Source organism: Pristis pectinata, chromosome 24, assembly GCF_009764475.1.
Source record: "Pristis pectinata isolate sPriPec2 chromosome 24, sPriPec2.1.pri, whole genome shotgun sequence".
Taxonomy (NCBI): Eukaryota; Metazoa; Chordata; class Chondrichthyes; order Rhinopristiformes; family Pristidae; genus Pristis; species Pristis pectinata.
In genome coordinates, this window is record NC_067428.1 from 3,952,820 (window position 1) to 3,980,808 (window position 27,989).

At 48.1% G+C, this 27,989-nt stretch overlaps 1 protein-coding gene across 2 annotated transcripts in view; it reads right to left on the bottom strand.

The window, feature by feature from the left end:
• The window catches only part of palm1a (paralemmin 1a), a 208,277-nt gene that overhangs the window by 95,738 nt on the left and 84,550 nt on the right, over positions 1-27,989 (bottom strand). For both annotated transcript variants that reach the window (XM_052038046.1, XM_052038045.1), the window contains exon 3: positions 4,053-4,133. In XM_052038046.1, the coding sequence (XP_051894006.1) occupies positions 4,053-4,133 (81 nt within the window). The remainder of the gene's footprint in view (positions 1-4,052; positions 4,134-27,989) is intronic.

The window sequence follows — 27,989 nt, forward strand, 5'->3', positions numbered from 1 at the left end:
TACCTCAGAGTCTCTTAAATGTCCCTAATGTATCTGCCCCCGTATCCTCTGCCAGCAGTGCATTCCATGAGTGGTCTCTGTGTAAAAAACTTACCCCTGACATCCCCCTTACACCTTCCTCCAATCACCTTAAAATTATGTCCCATCTTGTTAGTCATTGTCGCCCTGGGAAAAAGTCTCTGACTGTCCATTCGATCTATGCCTCTTACCGTCTTGTACACCTCTATCAAGTCACCTCTCATCCTCCTCTCCAAAGAGAAAAGCCCTAACCCTAACTTATTCCTGGGATGTGTGGGAGTCTCTTACGAGAAGAAATCTAGCAGTGTGGGCTTTGCTCTTTCGACTTTAGGAGAATGAGACACGATCACTTTGAAAGCTCTAAGGTTCTGAGGGGCCTTGTTTACAGTGGTGGGGGGGGGGGTCTAAAATTTGGGGTCACCGCTTCAGGATGATTTGTGAGCTACATGAGTGAGATGCGGGGGTTTTTTTCTCCCAGAGTGTTGTGAATCTTTGGAATTCTATACTCAAGGAAAGGAGAGGAAGGGAAGGGAAGTAGGGGACCTCCCTGAAAGTGGCAACATGTAGATAGAGTGGTAAAGAAGGCGTACAGCATGCTTGCCTTCATTGGTTGGGGCATTGTGTATAAGAGTCAGGAAGTCATGATGCAGTTGTATAAAACTTTGGCTAGACTGCACTTGGAGTATAGTGTGCAGTTTTGGTCACCCCATTACAGGAAGGGATGTGGAGGCTTTGAAGAGGGCGCAGAAGAGGCTTACCAGAATGTTGCCTGGATTAAAGGGTATGAGCTATAAGAGGCTGGACAAACTTGGATTGTTTTCTCTGGAGCATCTGGAGGCTTAGGAGTGAGCTGACAAAATTATGAGAGGCATAGATAGGGTGGATAGAATATTTTTCCCAGAGTAGAAATGTTGAATACTAGAGGGCATAGCTTTAAGGTGAGAGGGGGAAAGTTTGAAGGAGATGTGCGGGGCAAGTTTTTTACACTGAGAGTGGTGGGTGCCTGGAACGAGCTGCCAGGGGTGGGGGTGGAAGCAGATACGAAAGTGGCGTTCAAGAGGCTTTTACATAGGCACGTGAATCTGCAGGGAATGGAGGAATGTGGATCATGTACGGGCAGAAGAGGTTAGCTTAACTTGGCATCATGCTCGGCACAGACATGGTGGGCCGAAGGGCCTGTTCCTGTGCTGTGCTGTTCTATGATCTCAGCGGATAGCAGGGAAGAATGGGAGGGAGGGGAAGGGAAGGGGCGGGGGGTTGGGGAAGGGCTGTGGGAGCAGGAGTATGAAGTACATTCGAGACTGAGATAATTTTTAGGATTACAGGGAATCAAAGTTTGTGGGGATTGGGCAGAAAAGTCCAACTCCAGGTCAGCCAAGAAACGATGAAATGGTGGAAGAGGCCAGAGGTGTTGAGCAGCCTGTTCCTTCCCCTGTTTTCCTCTTGCTGTGTTAAGCTGCCGGGGTCCTTTATAAGTGTAATTGTTACCTCACTGGCCCGGATCTGCTCTCCAAACCTGAGAGTCTGGGTGGTGGGGAATGGGGATCTGTGATGGCTTCTCTCCCAACAGGAAAGAGAACCAAGGCCTGCAGAGCAGTGAGTTTAACGTTATTATCTTAAGTTTCCTTGGACCAGGAGGCAGGAATTCTCTTTCATGTTTACAGGGAATCCTTGCCCCAGGCTCAGGAGTGTCTTCCCAGTCCTCCCCCACGAAGGTGAAGGAAATTCGGCACGTCCCCAGTGACGCTCACCGATGCACCTCATAGATGCACCACAGACAGCATTCTATCCAGATGCATCACAGCTTGGTACGGCAACTGCTCTTCCCAAGACTGTAAGGAATTGGTGAGAGTCGTGAACACAGCCCAGTCCATCGCGCAAACCAGCCTCCCCTCCACTGACTCTGTCTACACTTCCCGCTGCCTCAGGAAAACAGCTAATATAATCGAGGACCCCACCCACCCTGGTCATCCTCTCTTCTCTCCCCCTCCCGACCTGCAGAAGATATAAAAGCTTGAGAACACGTACCACCAGCTTCACTAGCCCGTTGTTATAAGACTCTTGAATGGACCTCTTCTACGATAAAGATGAACTCTTGATCTCTCAGTCTACCTCATCATGGGCCTTGCGCCTTATTGTCTGCCTGCACTGCACTTTCTCTGTAAATGTATCACTATCTTCTACATTTTGTTTTTTTTTCCCCTGTACTACCTCAGTGTACGTCTGTATGGAATGATCGGTTTATATTGCACGCAAACAACAAAAGCTTTTCACTGTATCTCCGTACACGTGACAATAATAAACCAATGACCAAGATGGACGTTTCCCGCCCTCAATTCTGTGTATCTGTGAGGTGGTGGACTGCTGTGTGAGGCAGAGGTGGATCTGCCAGCACACCCCCAGGCAAGTCCTTCAGTCAATGTCCATCACCGTGCATTCTGAGGCGGGAGTCCTCAAGCAGCTCTTCAGAGCGAGAACCCTGACTGACTGACTGAGCCCAGAGTTGAACGATGACATCCAGATGGAGTTACAGCTCTCGTGGGGCAGATTTCTGAAGGTTTCATGAAATGACACCCCCCCCCGTAACCTCCCCTTCCAAGCAGCCTTGCATTGCTTTCTGTAAAGGAAACACAAGAAAATAGGAGCAGGAGGAGGCCACATTGAAGGGGAATCAAAAACTAGAGGGCATAGGTTTAAGAAGAGAGGGGAAAGAGTTAAAAGGGTCATGAGGGGCAATTTCTTCACACAGGGTGGTCCGTGTATGGAACAAACCCAGAGGAAGTGGTTGAGGCAGGTTCAATAACAACATTTGAAAGACATTGGTCAGATACATTGTTAGGAAAGGTTTCGAGGGATATGGGCTAAACCCGGGCAAATGGAACTAGCTTAGATGGGCATCTTGGTCAGCATGGACCAGATGGGCCAAAGGGCCTGTTTCCATGATGAAAAACACTATGACATCCAAATAAGTTGCGAGGAACTCAGCAGGCCAGGCAGCATCCGTGGAGAAAAGCAGGCGGTCAACGTTTCGGGTCAGGACCCTTCCTCAGGACTGAAGATAGGAAAAGGGGAAGCCCGACATATAGGAGGGAAAAGCAGAGCAGTGATAGGTGGACAGAAGAGGGGAGGCGGGGTGGGCACAGGGTGGCGATAGGTAGATGCAGGTAAGAGATAGTGATGGGCAGGTACGGGGGAGGAGGGGAGAGCAGATCCACCAGGGGATGGGTCAAAGGTAAGGAGAGAGAGGATAAAAATGGGGTAGAAAAAAGAGAGAGAGGCTAGGAAAGGGTAGAAAAGAAGAGGCATGATGGGGGGGTGTGGGGAAGGGGGGTGGGAATTACTTAAAGTGGGAGAATTCAATGTTCATGCTGTCCAGGAGATTATCCTTTACTTGCTGGACAATACTGGGACACGTTGTAGGTTGAGTCATTAACACTTTAATTGTCCAGGCAGGAGGAGTAATACTTCCCCTAGTCCGTAGACACAGTGTGCCAAGCTGTGTGGTGCATCCACACATTGTGCCTCTGAGCTTGGCTTCAATCTTAGGAGCCCCATCTATTTGGCGACACAGGAATGCAGAGACGTCAGACATATCACAAAATGGTCTTTGGAACTAAGCACTCCTTTCTAAACCTCATTTCGAGGCCCAGTCTTATCGAGTAGCACTGGGTTTGGGTCGGACAGCTCAGACGTTGTATTTACATGGACAGTTAATAATTGGTACAGCGAACAGATCAATAAAGTGATGCTCCAATGTCAGCTCAGAGCAGCATGGCCATTCCACTCAACAGCACACCCTCAGGGACGGGTAGAGAAGGCTTCCCATGAAATGACTGCAGTTGGATGCAGCTAGGACACTGGTTAGTCAAGGATGGCGTCCAGTGATGACCACCCCACAGTAACCTGTAGTTTAATGCCAGTGTCAGAGAACCAAGGCAGGCCAGAGAGGCGAGGAGAGCGCTTGCCTAAGGTGGCCGTCTGAGGTTTGTCCGAGGCAGTGTTTGCGGGAGAGCAGTCGGTGTGAGGAGACCTACCTTCAGGTGCTGCAGCTGCCTCCGCTCGTCCTCTAGCTGCCTCTTCTTGTTCTCGATCTCCGTCTGCCGCTTCCTCTTCTCCTGGGGGACAAGAGATGGGAAACTGATTAGTTCGGGACGGTCCCCAACTAAGTCTCCTTCCTCTTCCTCAAGATCTCCCCACCCACCTCCATCCAACTACAGTAACAATTGAAGCAGACTGCCTCTGTGTGGGAGAGGGACCTTTGACAATGGATGGTCACCAAGACGATGCTGAATTGCTCAAGGCCGTACTTTGGGTTAGGCTTGTTTCTCAGAAATGACCTGTTAAGATCTATCTAAAACGAGCTGTATAGAATTCTGAGCAGCTGACGTTCTTTATCAGTGCCAGCTGGAACTGCTGTGGCACCCCCCCCCCCCCCCCAGCTCCCTCACACCCCCATTTTCCAGCCCCTGTCCCAGAACTCATATTCCCTGAGGGCTGGGTTTAGGTTAGGTGGGGTGTAACTGAGTGCAGTAAGATTTTTGCTGGGACCACTGAGCAGATGTGAGGTTCCCCATCCCCTCCCCACCACCCGTCCCCCCATTACCATTCTGCGTATAATCAGTTCCAGGCCCAGGCTATCTCAGCCTGAGATCCCCAGTCATGTTCGTGAGCTGAGAGAGGCAGCTCATGTCTATTTGGAATCACAGGGCCTGGTAGCTGGTCCCACTGGCTCTGTGGTGGGTGGTTGGTGTCAGGAGGAGGTTAGGGCTGTTCTTCACAAACAGGAGCTGGTACCTGAGGTCATAGACATCTCCCCCTCCTCACCCTGTGAAGCACAGTGTTTGTCATTAGAAAGCCCTCATCTTCTTGCCTGCCACATCCAGTGGAGTGGTGAGACCCTTGGGCCATTAAAGTCAAGGTCCCAATGATGTACCAGGAGCACAGTTGGAGCAGGGTCAGGATCCTGCCTGATGGGTTGGGACCTCTGTTTATGTCCAACATTTACACATTCTCCCTGTGACGCCGTGGGTTTCCTCCAGGTGGTCTCTTTCCCTCCCACATCTAAAAGACGTGTGGGTTTGTAAGTTAGTTGTCTACAGTCAACTGCCCCTAGTGTGTAGGTGAGTGGTAGAATCTGGAGAGACGTGATGGGAATGTGGGGAGAATAAAATGGGGTTAGTATAGGATTAGTGTGGACTCGATGGGCTGAAGGCCCTGTTTCTATGCTGCATCCCTCTATGATAATCACACCCACATGGTTACACAAGTGCACATACTCAGTTCAGATGTTAGCGGGGGGTGAAATTGACTGTGATTAGTGTTGTACACCATGTTAACCTGCGTACCTGCCCCTTTCTTGTTGGGAGAGGAAATAAAATCACCTCTTCACCCCCCCCCCCTCCCCACCCCTTGGCCTTTTATGGCAGCAAAGGAGTTGGCCAATCAAGATTTGGATAAAAAAAATACATCAAGGTATTTTCCAGTCTGTGAGAAAAGGAGTTGTGGTGGGAGGTTCGGAAGTGCCAAGGTGGTGGGTGGCATCAGGGGAAAGCCTGGAAGCTTAATGGAATGTTGATCTTTTTCGACGGGGCTGGGGTTCAGGGGGAGGGGGAAGTCAGGCTGAAGCAAACAGGCCCAGAGTTCGGGACTCACCCCAAGCTGCGTGCTCTGTCTGGCACTGCAGGGAGAGTCACAGCCTTGGAGAACGACACCCGGGCTGGTTGGAAATGACTCTGGGACGTAAAGGGATAAGTTAGTACAGGACACATAAAACTGATTTATGTTACCTGACCATTGAAGGGTGAGGAGTAATCGAGCCGAGGTGTTTCAAATGTTCAGTGCAGAAAATAAATTCCTCGGCTGGAGGAAATAAGGAGGTGAAAAATTCCGGCCAGACCTTGTTCCGGACAGGGAGTGGTGAAAATCCAAGACTGACCCCCACCAGAAAATGTGGAGGCTGGGATCTGACTGAGCTTTGGAGAGAGAAATTCGTAGAATCTGTTGGTTAAGAGAAGCAAGGAATATAGGACCAAGGCAGGTAAATGGCCTGACTTTCTGCTCAGCCATGTCTGACTGAATGCTAGGACAGGTTTGAGGGGATGAAGGGTCCCTTCCAGTTCCTACTGTAGGGAGACAGGAAAGGAAAATCTCTGAGGAGAATGAGTTTGGGGATGAAAACCCCTGATGGAAATGTTAGGGGATGTGAGACACTGAAAGTCTGGCTGAAGGTCTCAGCTGTGAGGACAGTGCTGGGGATATACAGAGGGACCGTCCCAAGCATGGAGGCACCGACTGAGACAGAATCCGGCCCACCTGCAGCCTGGAAGAACAGCAGCGGCACTGCAAAGTCAAAGCTTTAAAATGCTGCTGCTGTTATTTCCAGCCGCTATAGCTGGTGTGATGACAATGTCCCTTTAAACAGCGGTTCAGTTCACTGAACACTGGGGATCTGATTCACAAAAGCTGAAAGAAGCCATTCAGCGGAGAGATCCCATGTCTTTCAAAGCTCAGATGAAGGCAGATTTATGAAATTGGTGTCCATTACTTTTGAAGTTAACAACTCTGCCAACGACTTTGAAAAGAATGTTAGTTAATGGACGTTGTAACGTTCTGACAAGGAGATAGTGAGCCCTGGTTGTCTCCCTTTCTCTCCCCCTCTTCCCTATTCAACAGGAAGTATCTTTGTTCTTTTATGTCACTGTAGATAAAAGTGTGTTCAATAATTGCATGATTTTGAAGTGCCTTCTTTAAATAAATTGGTAAATTGGTTTATTATTGTCACTTGTACCAGGGTACAGTGATAAACTTGTCTTGCATACCATTCGTACAGGTCAATTCATTGCAACAGTGCATTGAGGTAGTACAGGGTAAAAACAATACAGAATGCAGAGTAAAGTGTCACAACTACAGAGGAAGTGCAGACAGGCAATAAGGTGCAGGGTAGATTGTGAGGTCAAGAGTCCACCTTTCCATACTAGGCGACTGTTCAAAAGTCTTATAACAGCAGGAAAGAAGCTGTCCTTGAGCCTGGTGGTACGTGCTTGCAGGCTTTTGTATCTTCTGCCTAATGGGAGAGGGGAGGAGAGAGGATGTTGAGCGTGGATAGGGTCTATGATTATGCTGGCTGCTTTACCGAGGCAGCAAGAAGTATAGGCAGAGTCCATGGAGGGGAGGCTGGTTCCTGTGATGCGCTGAGCTGTGTTGACAACTCTCTGCAGTTTGTTGCAGTCCTGGGCAGAGCAGTTGCCGTACCAAGCCGTCATGCATCCAGATAGGATGCTTTCTATGGTGCAACGATAAAAGTTGGTGAGTGTCAAAGGGGACATGCCAAATTTTTTCAGCCTCCTGAGAAAGTAGAGGCACTGCTGAACTTTCTTGTCTGTGGCGTCTATGTGGCTGGACCAGGACAGGCTATTGGTGATGTTCACTCCCAGGAACTTGAAGCTTTCAACCCTCTCGACCTCAGCACCATTGATGTAGACAGGTGCATGTGCAGCGACACCCCCCCCCATCCCCCACCACCCCGTCCTGAAGTCAATGACCTGCTCTTTTGTTTTGCTGACATTGAGGGAAAGGTTGTTGTCATGACACCATTCCACTAAGCTCTCTATCTCCTTCCTGTACTCTGACTCATCATTATTTGTCATCTACAAATTTGTAGATGGAGTTAGAGCAGAATCTGGCCACGCAGTCATGAGTGTATAGGGAGTAGAGTAGAGGGCTGAGGACGCAGCCTTGTGGGGCACCAGTGTTGAGAATAATCATGAGTCCCTGGTCTAGGAGTTTGGTGATGAGTTTGCTTGGAATTACAGCATTGAAGGCAGAGCTGTAGTCAATAAACAACAGTCCAATGTAGGTGTCTTTACTGTCCAGATGCTCCAGAGGTGAGTGTAGGGCCAGGGAGATGGTGTCTGCTGTTGACCTGTTTCGGCAGGAAGTGAATTGCAGTGGGTCAAGGTTTTCTGGGAGGCTGCAGTTAATACGTGCCATGACCAGCCTCTCAAAGCACTTCATGGTGGTGGATGTCAGAGCCACCGGGTGGCAGTCATTAAGGCACGTTACTTTCTTTTTCTTCGGTACCGGGATGATGGTAGTCTTTTAAAGCAGATGGGAGTCTCAGATTGAAGCAGGAAGAGATTACAAATGTTTGCGTACCCCCGTCAGCTGATCTGTGCACGATTTAAGGACACAGCCAGGGACACCATCTGGGCCAGATGCTTTCCTCAGCTTCACTCTCCGGAAGACCGATCTTACGTCCTCGACGGTGACCATGGGTTCGGGTGCTTTGGAGGCTGTCAGGGTGGGTGGTGAGAAACCAATCCCCTTCTGTTCAAAGCATGTATAGAATGCATTAAGCTCATCGGGAAGGGATGCGCCGTTGTCAGCGAAACTGCCCGACTTCGTTTTGTAGCACGTTATAGCACGTAAACCCTGCCACAACTGACGGCTGGTCTTGGACTCGGTTTTGGGCTGGTATTGTCTCTTGGCATCCCTGATCGCTTTACGAAGGTCATACCTTGATTTCTTGATGAGGTCAGGGTCACCTGATTTGAATGCTGCCGTCCTGGACTTCAGTAGGGAGTGGATCTCCCGGTTCATCCATGGTTTCCGGTTTGGGATCACCCGTATTGTCCTTGATGCACAGTCCTCAACACACTTGCTGATGAAGCCCATGATGGTGGTGACATACTCATCTAGGCTGGCAGCTGAGTCTTTGGACATGGACCAGGCCACTGATTCAAAGCAGTCGCGTAGAAGCTCATCTGTTTCCTCAGACCAGCACTGTGTGACTTTCCGTACTGGATCCTCCTGTTTCAGCTTCCGTTTGTATGCAGGGAGAAGCAGCACAGCCTGGTGGTCTGACTAACCAAAGTGTGGGTGAGGGGTGGCTCAGTGGATGTCTTTGATGGTTGTGTAGCAATGATCAGGGTGCTTGGGCCCCTGTTTGAATAACTAGTTCTGGTTATAAGCACAAGCAAATAGGACTAGCTTGGTGAGGCACCTTGGTTGGTATGGATGAGTTGGGCTGAAGGGCCTGTTTCCATGCTGTATTGCTCTATGACTCTACTAAAGGTGCAGTGCAGATGTTCTGGGCTCCGGGTAATGCAGGGTAGATCCATGCAATTTCCATCAATATCAGGGACCTGTGTCATGAGGAGTGTCAGAAAGGGAGCTGTGTCCCAGCCTAACAGTGGGCTAGCCGTCAACCAAATGGCTCAGGAATGGCCTCAAAGCTAAGATGATGGGTTGTTTCCATTTCAGGGTCTGAAAGGGAACCTAAACGATAACTAGTTTCCCTACAAAATGTAAACCTCCTTCGAATAGCCTCATTCAGAGAATAATTCACCAAGAGCGGCTGAGGGATCCTTTGTCGGCTCCTGAGACGTTCAGGTTGGTCAAGAGGACGGAAATTAAAACCCGTGTTGGAGACGGGGTCGCCCGAGTATGGCGACGTTGTCTCAGATCTCGAGGTTTGGCCTCAAAAACTGCCGCACAGCAAGGTCTACCATTTGGGATTGAAACCGTGGTGTTGGAGAGGGGGGATCCAACAGAAGTAAATCTGGTCACTTCTACCAAACGAAAGCTGGAGGGGAAATCACAGGGCCACAAGTAATAGAAGCAACAGAAGTCTCGGATGGAACTGAGGCTGGGAAGCTTTTTAACACACGCCTTGCTCAAGATGGGAAATAAATGGCAGGGGAGGACAGGGGAGGGCAAACAATGACAAGTCGGGGTACAGGAAGGAGATAGAGAGCTTAGTGACATGGTGACATGACAACAACCTTTCCCTCAATGTCAGCAAAACAAAAGAGCTGGTCATTGGCTTCAGGAAAGGGGGCAGTGCGCGTGCACCGTCTACATCAGTGGTGCTGAGGTCAAGAGGATTGAGAGCTTCAAGTCCCTGGGAGTGAACATCACCAATAGCCCGTCCTGGTCAAATCACGTAGATGCCACGGCCAAGAAAGCTCACCAGCGCCTCTACTTCCTCAGGAGGCTGAAGAAATTTGGCATGTCCCCTTTGACACTCACCAACTTTTATCGTTGCACCATAGAAAGCATCCTATCTGGATGCATGACGGCTTGGTACGGCAACTGCTTTACCCAGGACCGCAAGAAACTGCAGAACGTTATGGACACAGCCCAGTGCATCATGGAAACCAGCCTTCCCTCCTTGGACTCTGTCTATACCTCTCACTGCCTTGGTGAAGCAGCCAGCATAATCAAAGACCCCACCCACCTGGGTCATTCTCTCTTCTCTCCTTCCTCATCAGGTGGAAGATACAGGAGGCTGAGGGCACGTACCACCATGCACAAGGACAGTTTCTATCCCACGGTGATAAGACTATTGAATGGTTCCCTTACACGATGAGATGGACTCTGACCTTAAGACCTACCTTGTTGTGACCTTGCACCTTATTGCACTGCACTTTCTCTGTAGCTGTGACACTTTACTCTGTACTGTTATTGTTTTTACCTGTACTACCTCAATGCACTCTGTACTAACTCCATGTCACTGCACTGTGTAATGAATTGACCTGTACGATCGATTTGCAAGACAAGGTTTTCACTGTACCTCGGTACAAGTGACAATAATAAACCAATACCAATACCAATACCCTGCAGCCAGTTCTGGCGTTTGTGTTACAAAGAGATCGCAGCAGCACTGGAAATGCTGCAGGAAGGTTCATAAAGGTGATAATGGAACCAGGAAATTCGATTCTCTCTGAGTTGGTGAATGGCCACCTGATCTCCACTTTGGAACATGAGTTTTTCAAAACGTGCAGGATTTTCTGAATTTGCATGCTGCTATGGTGATTTTGCTGTATTCCAAATCCCACTCTGGACAGAGGGACCATCTGATTAGATTTAAGTGCCCCCCCCGCCGAAAATCTGCAGTTAAATCCAGATAGCAACTAAAGTCATGAAACAAGTCGGTGGGTTGACCCTACTTAGAACACAGAACATAGAACAATTACAGCACAATTCAGGCCTTTTGGCCCACAAAGCTGTGCCGAACTTGTTAGTGATGTAAATGAGATGTCGGTAAGAGTGAAATGGCACATACAGAGGCTGTGCGCTTCCCTGAAGGAAGAGGAAAAGTGAATGATAGGATGGCTAACTGTTCATAAACAAAGACAAATAATAGTTCAACAAAAATGTTTCCGTAGATTTGCAATAGATAATTTCTAGGCAAACTCTGGCAAGTACTGTACACAATTAAAGGAAACCAAGGTCTTATTTAGATCAACTAAAAGGTGAACAGGAAAGAAGTTTGTGGATAGAAATGGGAAAAGCCTTTTTAGCTGTGCTTAGCGTGAAAGACTGACGTGGATCATTAGAGAATCTTTAGAAGAGTTTCTGGAGTATAGTGAAGATATTTTCACTCTTGAAGATGATGCACAAATAACTGCATTGTTGTGCTTTTAGTATTGAAGTTGTTGCTGTTAAAACAAATGTGAAAATTGTCTTGGACTGAATAGGACCTTAAAGCAGATCTGGGTGTCTGTTGGCCAAAATGATAGCCACATGAGTGTCCTAAAAGAAACGGGACCGAGCTGTGTGAACCCATGACTGTGTTATCACCAGTAGGAGGGGAGGGGCTGTTCCCTTAAGTTGGTGGGATAAATTTTTGACACGGTTGGTAAGACAGAAACCAGGTAACTCTGAATCACTTTGCTTGGATTCAATAATAAGTGGAATCCTTATAGGGTTTAGATTCCCCCCATGGGCACATGTAGAGAAGAGTTGATCAGAACCACCTTGGTGAAAAAAAGGTCTTTTTTTTGAACAATTGCTTTTTCTTTGAAGAGGTTGCTATTTCAGATCATAGACTCCCTGTCATATCAACTAAACCTCCAGCTCGGCAAACCCTCACACTCCTTCCCACCAGCTGGTCTGAGCTAATGGACCTTCTGGCAGATGCTTGTCATATTTACGTGGACTTTGTCTCCGCACTTGTATTTTAACTGAATGGGTTTGTGTTCTCATTAAAAGGGCAGAGGAGAAAGTGCTCTGAAGTTCCTTGGCATCTAACCACCAGTACTGACGTTGATTCTGTCTGGACTGAAGATGATATGGATCCGATGGTGCTATCATAAGTGGACATGGACTCAAGAATAAAACTTGATATTTAACAGCATAACATTCTGATTGGTTGCATCATGGCCTGGTATGGAAACACCAATGCATAGGAATGCAAGGGACTACAGGGAGTGGTGGACTCAGCCAGTTCCATCACGGTTACAGCTCTCCCCACCATTGAGGAGATCTACAAGAGGCAGTGCCTCAGGAAGGCGACATCCATCATCAGGGACCCCCACCTGATGTCCTCTTCTCGATGCTGCCATCAGGCAGGAGGTACAGGAGCCTGAAGACCCACACCTCAAGGTTCAGCAACAGTTTCTTCCCATCAGGTTCTTGAACTGACCTGAAAAAACTTAACACTACCTTGGACTATAGTGTTTTTCTCTTTCTCAATCTTGCACTGGTGTTGTTATTTTGTACACATTTATGTATAAATTATGTTAATTTAAGTTTATGTTAAGTTTAAGATCAGATAAGATTTCTTTATTAGTCACATGTACATCGAAACACACTGTGAAATGCATCTTTTGCGTAGAGTGTTCTGGGGGCAGCCCGCAAGTGGCGCCAACACAGCGTGCCCACAACTTCCTAACCCATTTATTCTCGTCTTGTGATATACTCAAAGTCAAAATTAAGTTTATTGTCCTATGCACAGGTACATGTGTGCACAGGTGCAATGAAAAACTTACCTGCAGCAGCATCACAGGCACATAGCATCAGATAAGCAGCACTCACAAGAGAGACTTAAACATAAATTATACACAATTTTTACAAGAAAGAACACAATTAGAACAAACAAAAACTGTGCTGCAAAAAGCACCTCTCCCTAACCCTTGCATGATAATCTGCTAAACATGTTGAGATGTCCATTCCCTTCAGGTGCACTGCCTACAGTGTGACTATCCACCATGATGTCAGTCATCAGGTCAAAGGGTTTAACACTGACACTGACAGAGTGGAGGTCCTCTGACCAAAGAGGTCTTAAGCAAGGTGCCATTCACCAACAAGTAAAGAGATGGCCTGGACTTCGGGGAAGCCAGAGGAAGCCCCAACCAGGCCATTGCACATTGCACTGAAGCCAACATATGCAAAGTCATTCCACTTTGAGTAAAGGGTGACCTCTCTCGTGCGCTGCAGTGAGCAGCAAACTGTGAGTTGGGCCGAAGGGCCTGTTTCCGTGCTGTACAAGTCTGTGAATCTGTGAATCTATGAATGAAGAACAGACTCAAAGAACCGAATGACCTTCCCCTGCTCCTGCATTTCCCCATGTTTCCTCCACTGCTGTCTCAGCCTGTGGAAGGGTTAAACAGTGTGATTACAGCAGCCCCATTAGAACAAGAGAGGAATTGGCTACAGAGAGAAAGTCCACTCTATCCAGGCCTTTCAATATTCGGTGGGTTTCAATGAGATCCCCCCTCATCCTTCTGAACTCCAGTGAGTACAGGCCCAGAGACATCAAACACTCCTCATACTTTAACCCTTTCATTCCTGGGATCATTCTTGAAAACCTCCTCTGGACCCTCTCCAATGCCAGCGCATCCTTCCTTACGATACTCCAAATGTGGTCTGACCCATTCCTTATAAAGCCTCAGCATTACATTCTTGTTTCATATTCTAGTCCTCTCAAAACGAATGCTAACATTGCATCTGCCTTCCTTACTACCAACTCAACCTGCACGTCAACCTCAGGGAATCCTGCACTAGGACTCCCAAGTCCCTTTGCAAATTCCTGTTTAGAAAATAGTCTACGCCTTTATTCCTTCTACCAAAGTGCATGGCCATACATTTCCCTACACTGTATTGCGTCTGCCACTTCTTTGCCCATTCTCCCAACCTGTCCAAGTCCTTCTGCAGACTCCCTGCTTCCTCAAAACTACCTGCCCCTCCGCCTGTCTTTGTATCATCCGCAAACTTGGCCACGAAGCCCACAATTCTGTCATCCAGATCATTAACATATAATGTAAAAGTAGCGGACCCAACACCGACCCCTGCAGAACACCACTAGTCACCGGCAGCCAACCAGAAAAGGCCCCCTTTATTCCCACACTTTGCCTTCTGCCAGTCAGCCAGTTACATTGGAAAAGCTGTGGTAACGTCACTGGAACGGAATGATTCCGACTGAAGCTGACAACCTGCTCCTCCTACAAAGTGTTCAACCCAGAAGCCAGTGGGTTGGAGATAGTTTCCGATGCATGGTGAGTTTTTAATCATGAGTTGGTCCCAACTCACCAACTTCCAGATACTGAGGCTTCCCCAGTGCAGACTGGGAAGATTCCGGGTTTAATCCCAACTCTGTGCTGATCTCAGTTTGGGAATGAGTATGGTCTCAACAATCGGCTTGTGACCCTGGGATAGGGAGACGAGCAGGTAGCCTGATTGCTTGCCATGGATCGGTACTGCTAGGGAAAGGGACCAATCATAGGCAGTAAGTATTCCCAGGTCTCAGGCTTGCTCCCACGCACCTCCCCCGGACTACACACCCAACCCCACCCAGGCAGGAAGGGGAAGAGGTGAGGGGGGTGAGGTGGTGGCAGGGGATTGTGTGGGTAAGGGTTGGGAGGGCTGGTGTTGGGAAACTGCACGTCCCGTTGCTCTCTCCCTTGTATTACCATCTGCAGATGGACATCCACAGCAGGCAGCTCCACTCTCTCATTCTGCTCACTGGGGTCAATTACAATAAATGCATCTGATAATTTACCCACTGCTGAGCAGTGAGAGACAGCATCACAAGCCCAAAGCCCATTCTCCCTCTGCACTCACAGCCAGCTTGTATTTATCATTTTATTGCCCGTTACATGTACAAATGTAGTACCACTGTACGGAGTGACCTTCCATTCTCGCTGATTACTTTATTAAGTACAGATACAGAAATGGACAGAGGAGATGGTGCCAGAAACAAAGTAATTCTGTTGAGTGGGGTTATCAGTCATGCTAATGTTTGCCAGTGGATTGATTGCATGTTGCAACCTTGATTAACCCTGATCCCTGTGCTGAGTCATTGCAGCAGGAGAGCCCATTTGTTGTTTCCCTCTCTGTGTTGGCCGGCTAACTTTGACGGGATGGTGTGGGGGAGGTTAGTGTGGGGGAGAGGGCTGTTGGATAGGGTATATTAGGGTGGATTGGGATGTAGGGGGTTTGGGGCTAGGTCAGATGGAAGGTAACATCCAGGTACAACAAAGGACCAGTAAGTCAGATAGTATGCAGGTTACACGTTCTGTTACAGGAATAGATTTCGACGCAGACAGAGGAAAAGGTTCAGTGAGCTGCAACAACAACCTCCCGCTCAACGTCAGTAAAACTAAAGAGCTGATTGTTGACTTCAGGAAGGGGAAGGAGGGCGAACATGCACCAGTCTACATTGGGGGATCGGCAGTGGAGAGAGTCAGGAGCTTTAAATTCCTGGGTGTTAACAATCAGATGTCCTGGGCACAAACATAGATGCAATCACAAGCAAGGCGCGTCAGCATCTTTACTTTCTTAGGAGGTTAAGGAGGTTCGGCTTGTCACCGAACACTCTAACAAACTTCTACAGATGCACTGTTGAAAGTATCCTGACTAGTTGCATCAGGGGCTGGGACGGCAATTCGAATGTGCAGGAACATAGAAAGCTGCAGAGAGTAGCGGACTCAGCCCGATACATCACGGGCACGTCCCTCCCCACCATCGGGAGTATCTACAGGAGGCGTTGCCTCAGGAAGGCAGCATTCATCGTCAAAGATCCCCACCATCCTGGCCATGCCATCTTCTCACAGCTACCATTGGGCAGCAAGTACAGAAGCCTGAAGTCCCACACCACCAGGTTCAGGAACAGCTACTTCCCTTCAACCATTGGGTTCTTGAACCAACCGGCACAACCCTAATCACTACAGTTCAGCAACACTATGACTATGTTGATCACTTTGGACTAAAACTGACTTTGTTTCTTTGTTCTAATTGTGTCCTTTCTTGTAAAAATTGTGTATAATTTATGTTTCATTTATGTCTTAATTGTGAATGCTGCTTATCTGATGCTGTGTGCCTGTGATGCTGCTGCAAGTAGTTTTTCATTGCACCTGTGCACACATGGGCTTGTGCATTGACTTTGACTTTGAAAAAATTCAAGGATGTGCTCAAAGGCTGCTTGAAGAAAGGCAACATCACCACTGATTCCCGGGAATATTTGGCCTTCTAGTACTCAAGAAGAATTTGGGGTTGTATTGTTGGGAGCACACAGAGGCCCCGTGTAACTAGAAGAAGGGGTGGAACACCCCTCAAACCACCCACCCGCCTGCCTAGTCAGGCGTCTCCTACCTCCTCTGTGGGAGGGTCTGTTGTTCTCAAGTTGGCTTCGTCAACCACCCCAGAGCCCACAGAACTGGAACGGAAAAAAGTCAGCCTCAATCCTGACAGGCTAAGAAGGAGAAAGCCTTGTGCAAGATGTTTGAAGTTCAAGGGGAAAGGATTCTGTCTACAATAACATGGATCTTTGGGTCTGTACTCAATGGAGTCCAGATAAATAAGAAGCCATCTTATTGAAATTATAAGATTCTTAGTGAGGTTGATTGGGAAGATATTTCTCCTCCAGAATAAGGAGGTTCCCATTTAAGACTGAGGGAAGGGAAAATGTCTTCTCTCAAAAGGTTGTGGGTCTGTGGAATTTTGTGCCCCAGAAAGCCAGGGAGGCTGAATTCTCAAAGCTGGGACAGATAGACATTTAATCAGTAAGGGAGTCGAAGGTTGTGAGGCTAGTGGGAAAATGGACGAGGAAAGTTTGATCAGCCATGGTCTTACTGAACAGTGGAACAGGCCTACTCCTGCTTCTATTTCTTAGTCTTTATGGTCTTATGGTGAGATGTACCTGGAACAGAGCCATGGAGATATGAGATATGAAGGCACAGAAACAGGCCCTTTGGCCCACCAGTTCCATCCTGACCATCAAGTACCCATCTACACCAATCTACCATTACTTGGTCCATAACCTTCCTTGCCTGGCCCCATTGCTGCAGAACGTCCCATTCAGTTGGACAGCCTCCACCGCCCATTCAGACAGTGTGTCCCAGATTCCAACCACGCTCTTCTTCCTCCGATCCCCTCTAAACCCCTTACCTTAGACATACGCCCTCTAGTTTTAGACACTTCTGTTATGGGGGAAGGTTTCCAATTATCTACCCCACGTATTCCCCTCATAATTTTGTACATCTCTGTCAGGTCCCCCTCAGCCTCATCACCTCCAAGAAAAACAAGCCCAGCCTACCCAGTCTTTCCTGTAACACTTCATCCCAGGCAACATCACCTCTGCACCCTCTCCAGTGCAACCATATCCTTCTATAATGTGGTGACCGAAACTGTACATATTATTCCAGCTCTGACCTAACCAATGTTTTATAAAGCTGTACAGTAATCTTCCTGATCCTATATTCTATGACCTAGCTAATGAAGGCAAGTATCCTGTACGCCTCCTTCACCATGTTATCTAGCAGTGGTGCCACCTTCAGGGATCTTTGCACTTGTACGTTAAGGTCCCCCTGCTCCTCAATATTCCCTAGGGCCTGACCATTCCTTCTCTGCATCTTGGGGAGAATACACTTGCCACAAAGGCAGTGAAATGTGGATTCACTCACGCAATCTCTGGAACAATAGGGTTGCTGCAAGGGGAGAGATTGTGCAAGATGGGTCTAAAGTCTCTTGGCAGGAGAGGTGATCGAAAGTTGATTTGATTGAAACACATGGGCTTGTCAGTGTGAGCCCTAAAGGGAGGCTTCCTCTGGCTGGAGTCTCTGGCCAGAGTCTAAGGTTGGATAAGGAATGTATTCACTCAGACAGTTGTGAATCTTGGCAATTTTCTACTGCAGGGAGCAGTGGGTGTCCAATTCTGGTGTGTATCCAAGCCTGAGAACAATAGGTCTTTGAATTCTAAGTGGAACAACAAATCCTGTGATTGGGCGGAAAGTGAACCTGAACTCAAAGATCGGCCGTGATCTGTGGAAAGAGAAACAAAGTTTGTGTTTCACATTGAAGACCCTTCGTCAGAACTGTGAAGGAGAGAAAACAGTTAGTTTTAGTTGCAGAGAGGGAGAGAGAAGGGATGAATGGGACGGTCTCTGACAGGGTGGGGTGTATCACCCTGGCAACCCCTGCCTCTTCCAATCAGGGATGTTCCCCATCCATCCCTACCCACCCACCCTGCAATTTTAACCTAACTTGTTTTCTCACTTTTCCAGTTCCCGTGAATGGTTTTCGATTTGAAACGTCACCTCTTTTCCTCTCCCCACAGATGCTGCCTGACCTGCTGAGCGTTTCCAGCATTTTCTGTTTTATTTCAGGCTCCAGTACCTATAGTTTTGTTTTGATTTTGCCATGATCTCCACTGAATGTCGGAGCACGTAGAAGGGACTTAATTACCTGTTTTTTTAAAACTTATTTACAGGAATGACAAGGCCAGCATTTATTGGTGCCTCACAAGGCTGCATCCTCAGCCCCCTACTCTACTCTCTATACATTCATGACAGCATGGCCAGATTCTGCTCTAACTCCATCTACAAGTTTGCAGATGATACCACCGTGGTGAGCTGTATCTCAAATAACGATGAGTCAAAGTACAGGAAGGAGATAGAGAGCTTAGTGACATGGTGTCATGACAACAACCTTTTCTCAATGTCAGAAAACAAAAGAACTGGTCATTGACTTCAGGAAGGGGGGACAGTGCACAGGCACCTGTCTACATCAAAGGTGCTGAGGTGGAGGGTTGAGAGCTTCAAGTTCCTAGGAGTGAACATCACCAATAGCCTGTCCTGATCCAACCACATAGATTCCATGGCAAGAAAGCTTACCAGTGCCTCTACTTCCTCAGGAGGATAAAGAAATTTGGCATGTCCCCTTTGACACTCACCAACTTTTATCGATGCACCATAGAAAGCATCCTGTCTGGATGCTTCAAGGTTTGGTATGGCAGCTGCTCTGCCCAGGACAGCAAGAAACTGCCAAGAGTTGTGCTCACAGCTCAGCACATCACGGAAGTTGATAATGGGTCACTTCAGAGGACAAGTCTTGATGTGGGACTGGAGTCACATAAGAGGAAAGGTTAGATGAAAATCAACAGGGATCCTCCTTGAAAGACATTGGTCCATAAAGGGTGAGTCATATGTGAGATTGTTCATCTCAGAGCCAGGTCTCTGAGTGCAAGATGCAATCCAGGGACCTCAGCACCTTTTCTAGACTGATGCTCCAGTTCAGAAGCAAGGGAGATCAGGACTGTTGCTAAAGTGAGCAACCAAAGCCGTGATTATCTCTCAGGTAGATGTGACCTCTCCTGTGGTTAGACTTTGAAAAGACTTGATCATTGGAAGGAAGACATTTCGGCTCATCAAGTCTATGCCGGCTCCCAGAACAATTCCACCCCCCCCCCCTACTAATTTACCCTGTTTTTCCGCGTAAACTGGGCATAGTTCATCTCTTAGAGTGTTTGGCCAACCATCAAACCCTCGGTTACACTAATCTTTCATTAATCTCAGTTTTTAATTCTCCCCACATTCTCGCCAACTCCTCCCAGATTCTGCCACCCACCTACACACTGGGGGCAATTTACAGTGGCCAATTGACCTACCGACCCGCACGTCTTTCAGATGCGGGAGGAACCGGTGCACCCGGGGGAAACCCACGTGGTCACAGGGAAATGGCAAATGTCACAAACTAGTTCCTGTGTTTCCTGGATTACAGCAGAGGTTCCGCTGGAAGGAAACTTTATTTGATTAAAGATGTTGTGTGACATTGTTGGAGGTGTTGAAGGTACAATGTAAACACAAGTCCTTTAATCCTTCCCTGAACCAACTGGATCTATATGACAAACTGTGACCAAATTTATCGGAATGAGCTTTTTATTTCTCGATGGCTTCAACAGTGGGATTTAATCCCCTTTTACTGTAAAATCCAGTAAAATAACCTTAGGACCACTGTCCACGCCACTTTCTGAAGGCTCCTGCTAGCTCCCTACTGGTATTACAGGGAAGGACAGTAGAACACCAAGTGTCACGACGAGCTGAGGTTTGGCCTGCGCCGGTGTTGTGGAGGATGGGCCTGGCCCCATTGCCGCAGAACGTCACATTCAGTTGGACTGCCCCATTCCGCCGCCCCCTGTAGAGAATATTGAACACGAAAAAACTCCTTCGATCACAAAGTAATAACGCGGTGGTCTTCACAGAATCTCCTTGGGAACATGTGAGTCGAGAAGACGGTGGATCCTGTGGGGGCGGTTTCCCGAGCAGACTGCCAAAGACATTGGGCAGAATGCCCCTTCACCAGAATCCACAAACAAGTACCAAGACCACGCTTGGCTGGCAGGGAGATCCTTCCTGCACAGCTAGAGCCTCACTCCCAACGCACTCTGCACTTGAGGTGGCTGCAGTGAGAGTGAAGCAGTTGTCCGTCAGATTTCTGAACGGTCCATGAACCCTTGAACACTCCCTCGTTATTCCTCTTCAGCGTTATTTATTTAGTTTTGTAACTTATAGTAATTTTTATGTCTGTACTACCGCCACAAAACAACGGCAAGAATAAACCTGATTCTGATTCACCTCCTTGTGGACGGTGCGTTTGCCAAGAAAGGGATGTGGTGGTCCTTGTCGAGGTCCATCCCGAGCAGAGGACTCTATGAGCTTCAGGCTGTTCCCAAAACGACACGCACTGACACAAACTGTTACGGGAAGATCATCAACTGGGTGAACGATGAACTTTGTTCTGGCCCGAAGCTCCAAAGTGAGGAGAAGTCTGCAACCGAGTGCTGGCGACCGGCACTTTCCACATTTCAGTGCGTGCTGAGGGATGCACTGAAGCTTGGGTGCTGCCACCGCCAAGGCTCTGGGAGAAGGACAACTATTGATGTGGAGAGGCTGGGCCCTGTGTAACAGCCTCTCAAGCTCATCGCTGATGGATTGTTTGGGAAACAAGAACTTGATGCAATGTTGATATAACAACATTGTAAGCGACTGTACTGATACGTTTGGTGCAGTGAATGGCAACAATGCAACATCCCTCTTTTGTATTTTTATATGATAAAGAAAGAGACCATTCAGCCCATTGAGTTAATGCTGGCCCTCAGAGTCATAGAGTCATGCAACATGGAAACAGGCCCAACTCATCCATGCCGACTGTGTTGCTCAGCGAGCTAGTCCCATCTGCCCGCGTTTGGCCCATAGCCCTCTAAACCTCTCCTATCCATGGACTTATCTAGATGGCTTTTAAATGTTGCTAATGTGCCCGCCTCAACCACTATTTCTGGCAGCTCATTCCAAATACGCACCACCCTTTGCATGAAGAAGCTGCCCCTGATGTCCCTTTTAAATCTCTCGTCTCTGATCTTAAACCTATACCCTCTTGTTTTTAGCAACCCCTCCCTGGGAAAAAGACTATGTGCTTTCACCGTCTATGCCCCTCATGGATCTTATACACCTCTATCGGGTCACCCCTCAATCTCCTATGTTCCAGGGAATAAAGTCCTCGTCTACGCAACCTTTCCTTGTAACTCAGGCCCCCAAGTCCAGGCAACATCTTGGGAAATCTTTTCGGCGCTCTTTCTAGTTTAATAACATCTTTCCTATAACAGAGTGACTAAAACTGTCTGCAATGCTCCAAGTGAGGCCTCACTAACGTCTTGTATAACTGCAGCATCACGTTCCCAATCCTATACTCCGTGCCCTGACTGAAGGCCAGCGTGCCGAATGCCTTCTTCACCACCCTGTCTACCTGAGACGCCATTTTCAGTGAACTATGCAGTTGAGCAGTCCCATCGATTCCTTTCCCAACTTATTTCCCTCACATGCCCATCAACTCCACGCTGATTCTCTTACCATACACCCAGACGGCCAATTAACTTCCGTCTTTGGGACGTGGGAGGAAACCGGAGCACCTGGAGGTTGCAGGGAGAACGTGCGAACTCCACACAGACAGCACCCAAGGTCAGGATTGAACCGGGTTCACTGGATCTGTGAGGCAGTGGCATTACTTGCTGTGCTGTTGTGCTGATCTTATTGTTACAGTCACAAAGTTTATGAATAAAGTATATTTTTTCATAAAAAGGCCAGTAGAATATCAACCTCCAGTCCCATCCACCCACACAGAATGCTAGGGTCTTGCTGGATAGAGTCCAGGGTTACTGGGTTAGCAACCTGAAAGAACGAGACATGAGAGTGAGTCAGCACTCCACAGAAGAAAAACTAAATCACTTTTTCCTTTATCGTGAAGAGATTAGGTGGGAATTAATGATGCAAAATGTCTTTTCTGCTCCCAGCCAGTGGAAGCCAACTAGAACCAATTGATGTTCCGAGTTTTATGATAAGATTTATGTGACCGGAATCCACTCAAAGAATCTCACAAGAGACACAAACAATGAGCAGCCCGGAGGATTTCCTCCGCAGCTTGCTCCTGGAGCCCTCTCACAGGACGGCTGCCTGAGAACAGCTTTTCATCCTGGGCCACAGTCCTTACCAGCAAGTATTTTAATTAAATTTGCAATTTAAATTTTTCTTGCATTATAAACTTTCTCAGTTGAGCCAGTGTGACGGAGACGTTAGGATTTAAGGGCGCATTATATTACAACAATGACGGCGCTTCATAAATAATTTACTGGCTGTAAAGTGCTTTTCCAGTCCTGGGGTGTGACGAGTGCTGTGGAGACATTGGTCTTCTCTGATCCTTGCTGAAGTTCACCAACACTGGCACCAGACCTTTGCCTATTTGGCAAAGGGGCATCACCGCAGTCGGTATAGAGCCCAGTTCGGCAAGACACTCCCTACAGCTCTACAAGCTGCCATTAGCCAGGATGGTCCATGGGATCACGGGCTGGAGTTCCATACACCCACCCCTCAGGCCCCCTTTAAATCTCTCACCTCTCACCTTAAACCTATGCCCTCTAGTTTTAGGCTCCCCTACCTTGAGAAAAACACTGCAACCATCCGCCTTATCATGATATTACAGACCTCTATAAGGTCACCCCCTCAGCCTCCTTTGCTCCAGGGAAACCAGTCCCAGCCTATCCAATCTCTCCTTGTAAGTCAAGCCCTCCGGTCCCAGAATCATCCTTGTAAATTTTTTCTGCACTCCCTCTAACTTACTCACAAGTTTTCTATAGTATGGTGGCCAGAACTGTACACAACACTCCAAGCGTGGTCTCATCAACATGCCGTCCCAACTCTCGTACTCAGTGCCCTGTCCGATGAAGGCAAGCGTGCCAGATGCCTACTTCACCACCCCATTGACCTGCGTTGCCACTTTCAGGGAACTATGTACCTGTACCTGTGTCTCTCTGTTCCACAACACTCCCCAGGTCCCTGCCAATCATTGTGTGTGTCCTGCCCTGGTTTACCTTCCCAAAATACATCAATTCACACTCAACTGTGTTAAATTCCATCTGACGTTCCTTTGCCCACTTACCCACTTGATCTAGATCCTGTTGTAACCTTAGACAACCTTCTTCACACCACACCACCAATTTTGGTGTCATCTGCAAATTTACTAATCTCTTCCAAATTGTTCAGAAGATGAGAATCACATTTATTATCACTGGCATATGATGTGAAATTTGCTGTTTTGTGGCGGCAGTACAGTGTAAAGACGTAAAACTCTGTAAGTTACAAAATAAATAAATAGTACAAAAAAAAGGGAATAATGAGGTAGTAAATAATGAAATGGCGGAAGGGAAGAAGCTGTTCCTGAATCGTTGAGTGTGGCTCTTCAGGCTCCTGTACCTCCTCCCCGATGGTAGTAACGAGAAGAGGGCGTGTCCCGGATGGTGAGGATCCTTAATGATAGATGGCGCCTCCTTGAGGCATCGCCTCTTGAAAATGTCCTCGATGGTGGGGGGGGGGTGGGAGGGGAGTGGTTGTGCCCGTGCTGGAGCTGGCTGAGCCTACAACCCTCTGCAGCCTCTTGCGATCTTGCAATGCTAATAAATATGACAAGCAAGGTTTGGATGGAAGCCATCAGCAAAAAACAAGGCCCAACCATAGGAGGAAGTTGGCAAAGGCCCCAGAAACCGGGAACAATGTGTAAATGTTAAGACTCCTCCGTATCCAGTTGCCAAGGGGTTGGGGCAGGATGGGGGAAAGCGTAACAACTGAACATAAGGAAATAGGAACAGTAGTGGTCCACTCAGTTCCTCAAGCATGTCTGGTATTCAATATGATCATGACTGATCGGTCCCAGCCCTCATCTCCTCTTCCGCCCCAGTTCCCTGGAGCCCTCATTTCCCTGATCTCTCAAGAATTTATTGACTTCCTATTTAAATCTCCCCAGTGATCCAGCTTCCACAACCCTCCAGGGTAGAGAATGACAGAGATTCAACACCTCCTTCGAGAAGAAGCTCCTGAAATGACTGCCCCCCTAATCCTGTAACTATGTCCCCTTGTGTGAGATTTTCCCACTAGTGGAAAAGTGGAAAGGTTAGTGCGCTCAGTGTTCAGTCGCTGAGTGGTTGGGCTCGGATGTGGTGAAGGGTGACCTTGGTATTAAATGCACAGGCTGAATGGAAGGCAAGTCCTACCTGGTTGGCCAGGTATTTGGAGGATTTGTCACACGAAACTTCACCTCCACCCTTAGCACCCAGTGAATTTGTCATTTCTCTCCAAGTTCTAATGATGTTATAATCAATTATGGAAAAAAAATGAGAAAAATATGTTTCTTTAATATCCCCATCAATTTTTTCTTCAGGATTTAAAACAGAAAATGCTGAAAATATTTAGCAGGTCAGGCAGCATCTGTGGAGATACAAACAGTTAACATCTCACGTCAACTCAGAACTGGAAAAGTGAACAAATAAATGAGGAAACAAGTGTTTTTTCACTTTTCCAGCCTGAGAAACTTGAGCTGTTTCTCTCTCCAACAGATCCTGCCTGATTTGTCAAATATTTCCAGCCTTCACTCTTTTTATTCCAGATTTCAGCATCTGCAGTGACTTGATGTTCAGTGTTTCTCGGGTGCTGTGGGCAGGAGTGCCCAGGATGAACCTTGAATTCCTGAAGACTGCAGACCACCGGGGAAACAAATCCATAGCTGAGCATTGGCACGGGATGTAGATAGCTCCCAAGAGCCTGACCCATGATGAGCAAGCCTTCGATATTTGCTGCTGACCATTTAGTACACAGGGCTTGCTGGACCATCTGTTGCTGGAGGCAATCTCACTCCCCGGACTGTGGCTCAGTCGCCACCTGATATCACCTGTAGGTGTGACTGCTGCTTGGTCTCGAGGCCAAGTTAAACCTATGGTGCAGCTCTCAGAGTTTCTGCTCCAGCTCATCCACGCAAAGTGTGGAGCCTTGTGTATCTAAAGTCACCGTCACTCTTGGGTACTGCAGGATGGCATTGAGCCATTTGAACACCATTGCCTGAAAGTGAGATCTTATCTTTTATCAGTGTGCTAAACTGTAGCACATCGTGGGTGAATGCCAGTCTGATTCCCAACAAGAAGTTGAGCTGTGGGCCAAGAGACCTGTGAAATGGGACCAAGCTGGCTCACACCCAGGAGGAGATGCCGAGGCAGGGCCTGTGGATCCCCGCAGGACCAGACACCAGGCTGCCAGTGCAGAGGGGCGAGAGGCAGCTGGCAGGAGAGGGGAGGGACAGGGTGGGAGCAAACTCCCTGAATCACCCTGTGCGATATAGTGGTCCTGGTGCAGGGGATCAAAGCAGGAGGTGTCCAAAGTGCTGGGCGGGGCAGGAGGCCGTCAGAGGGTCCCTGCAGGAGTGACGGGGGTAGGGTAGGCCAGGATGAGAATCCTGCAGCAGGAAGCATTGCCGCAACAGCGCCGTGGCCTCAGTGAACATGTCAAGGTGAGCTCCACACCGTAACAAATACTGCTCTTCTGTGGACTCTCCATTTCTTTCCACCTCTCTCTCTCTCTCTCTCTCTCACACACACACACACACTACGTGCACACACACACACTACGTGCACACACACTATGCATGCACACACACACACACACTACATGCACACACACACACTACACACACACACTACACACACACTACACACACACTATGCATGCACACACACACTACACACACACACTACACACACACTACACACACACTATGCATGCACACACACACTACACACACACACTACACACACACACTACACACACACTACACACACACACTATGCATGCACACACACACTACACACACACACTACACACACACACTATGCACAAACACACACCACGCACACACGCACACACACTACACACACTACACACACACTACGCACACACAATATGCGCACACACACACAAGTGCATACTCTCACACACATGTGTGCACATGTATACGTGCTCTCACGCTCACATGTCTCTCACATTCACATGCACACATGAATGCACAGCCACAAACACATGAACAACCACAAGAACACACACACCTACACTGTCACACGTGTGCACAGGCATACACATTTGTACATGTGAACACACATAGTCCTCACACACTTACTCACAGATCATTCACACCCTTACCCCACCATTGATGATCATCCCCCTCCACCACCCACGGAGAAATCAATGACAGTGTCACTCAACATTCTTCATCTCCCCTAGTTAGGGACAGACTGCCTGGAACAGGAGGGGCAGCATCCGCCTCACACAGACTATGCTGTGATTGATGAGCAGTGGGTCACCAGGTCCCAAAGCCCCATCAGCATTCTCCAGTACGTCCGCTGACAATGGTTTGTAGAGATTATTACACCATATTTGATTTGCTCAATAGTGGACACTCTTGCAACCGAGAGGGCATTTAATCCTTAAGAGGCATTTAAATGGGCAAGACATAGAAGGATACGGACCTAATGGAAACAAGTGGAATTAGTGTCGGGCAAAACGTTCGGCATGGATATGATGGGCAGATGCTCCTGTTTCTATGCTGTACGATTCTATGACGGTATGGCTGCAATGTAACGATTCAGGTGTTCTGGGACCGCTGCCTTCTGTCCTAGTTTTCCTGTAGTCACAGACACTTTGTACATTTGTGTGTGTGTGTGTGTGTGTGTGTGTGTGTGTGTGTGTGTGTGTGTGTGTGTGTGCACTGCGGAGCATCAGGGAGAGAGAGACATATGTAGATGCTGTGCATCAGGAGGCAGTCACCCACCCCTCCCCCCCCCCCCCTTAGAGCAGGTACTTCTAGTGTCCAGGATGCAGAGAGATGGGTGACTGTCAGGGGAGAGAAAGAGAAGGGAACAAGCAGATAGAGCAGAGGACCCCGGAGGCTGTTCCCCTCAGTAACAGGGATTCCACTTTGGATGCTGTTGAGGGGGATGACATACAGGGATCAAGCAGCAGTAGCCAGGCCTCTGGCACTGGGACTGGTCCTGCTGCTCAGAAGGGAAGGGAGGAGAAGAGGAGGGCATTAGTGATAGGGTATTAGTGATAGAATGATGAGGGTAGTGCAGTAGATGTGGTCCACATGGATTTTAGTCAGGCATTTGACAAGGTTCCGCATGGTAGGCTTCTTCAGAAGGCCAAGGGATCCAGGGAGGCTTGGCCGTGTGGATTCAGAATTGGCTTGCCTGTAGAAAGCAGAGGGTTGTGGTGGAGGGATTGCATTCGGATTGGAGGGCTGTGACTAGTGGTGTCCCACAAGGATCGGTTCTGGGACCTCTACTTTTGTGATATTTATTAATGACTTAGATGAGGGGGTGGAAGGGTGGGTTAGCAAGTTTGTAGATGACACAAAGGTTGGTGGTGTTGTGGATAGTGTGGACGACTGTCGAAGATTGCAGATGGATATTGATAGGATGCAGAGCTGGGCTGAGAAGTGGCAGACGGAGTTCAATCCGGAGAAGTGTGAGCGGTACACTTTGGAAGGACAAACTCCAAGACGGAGTACAAAGTTAATGGCAGGATTCTGGGTAGTGTGGAGGAGCA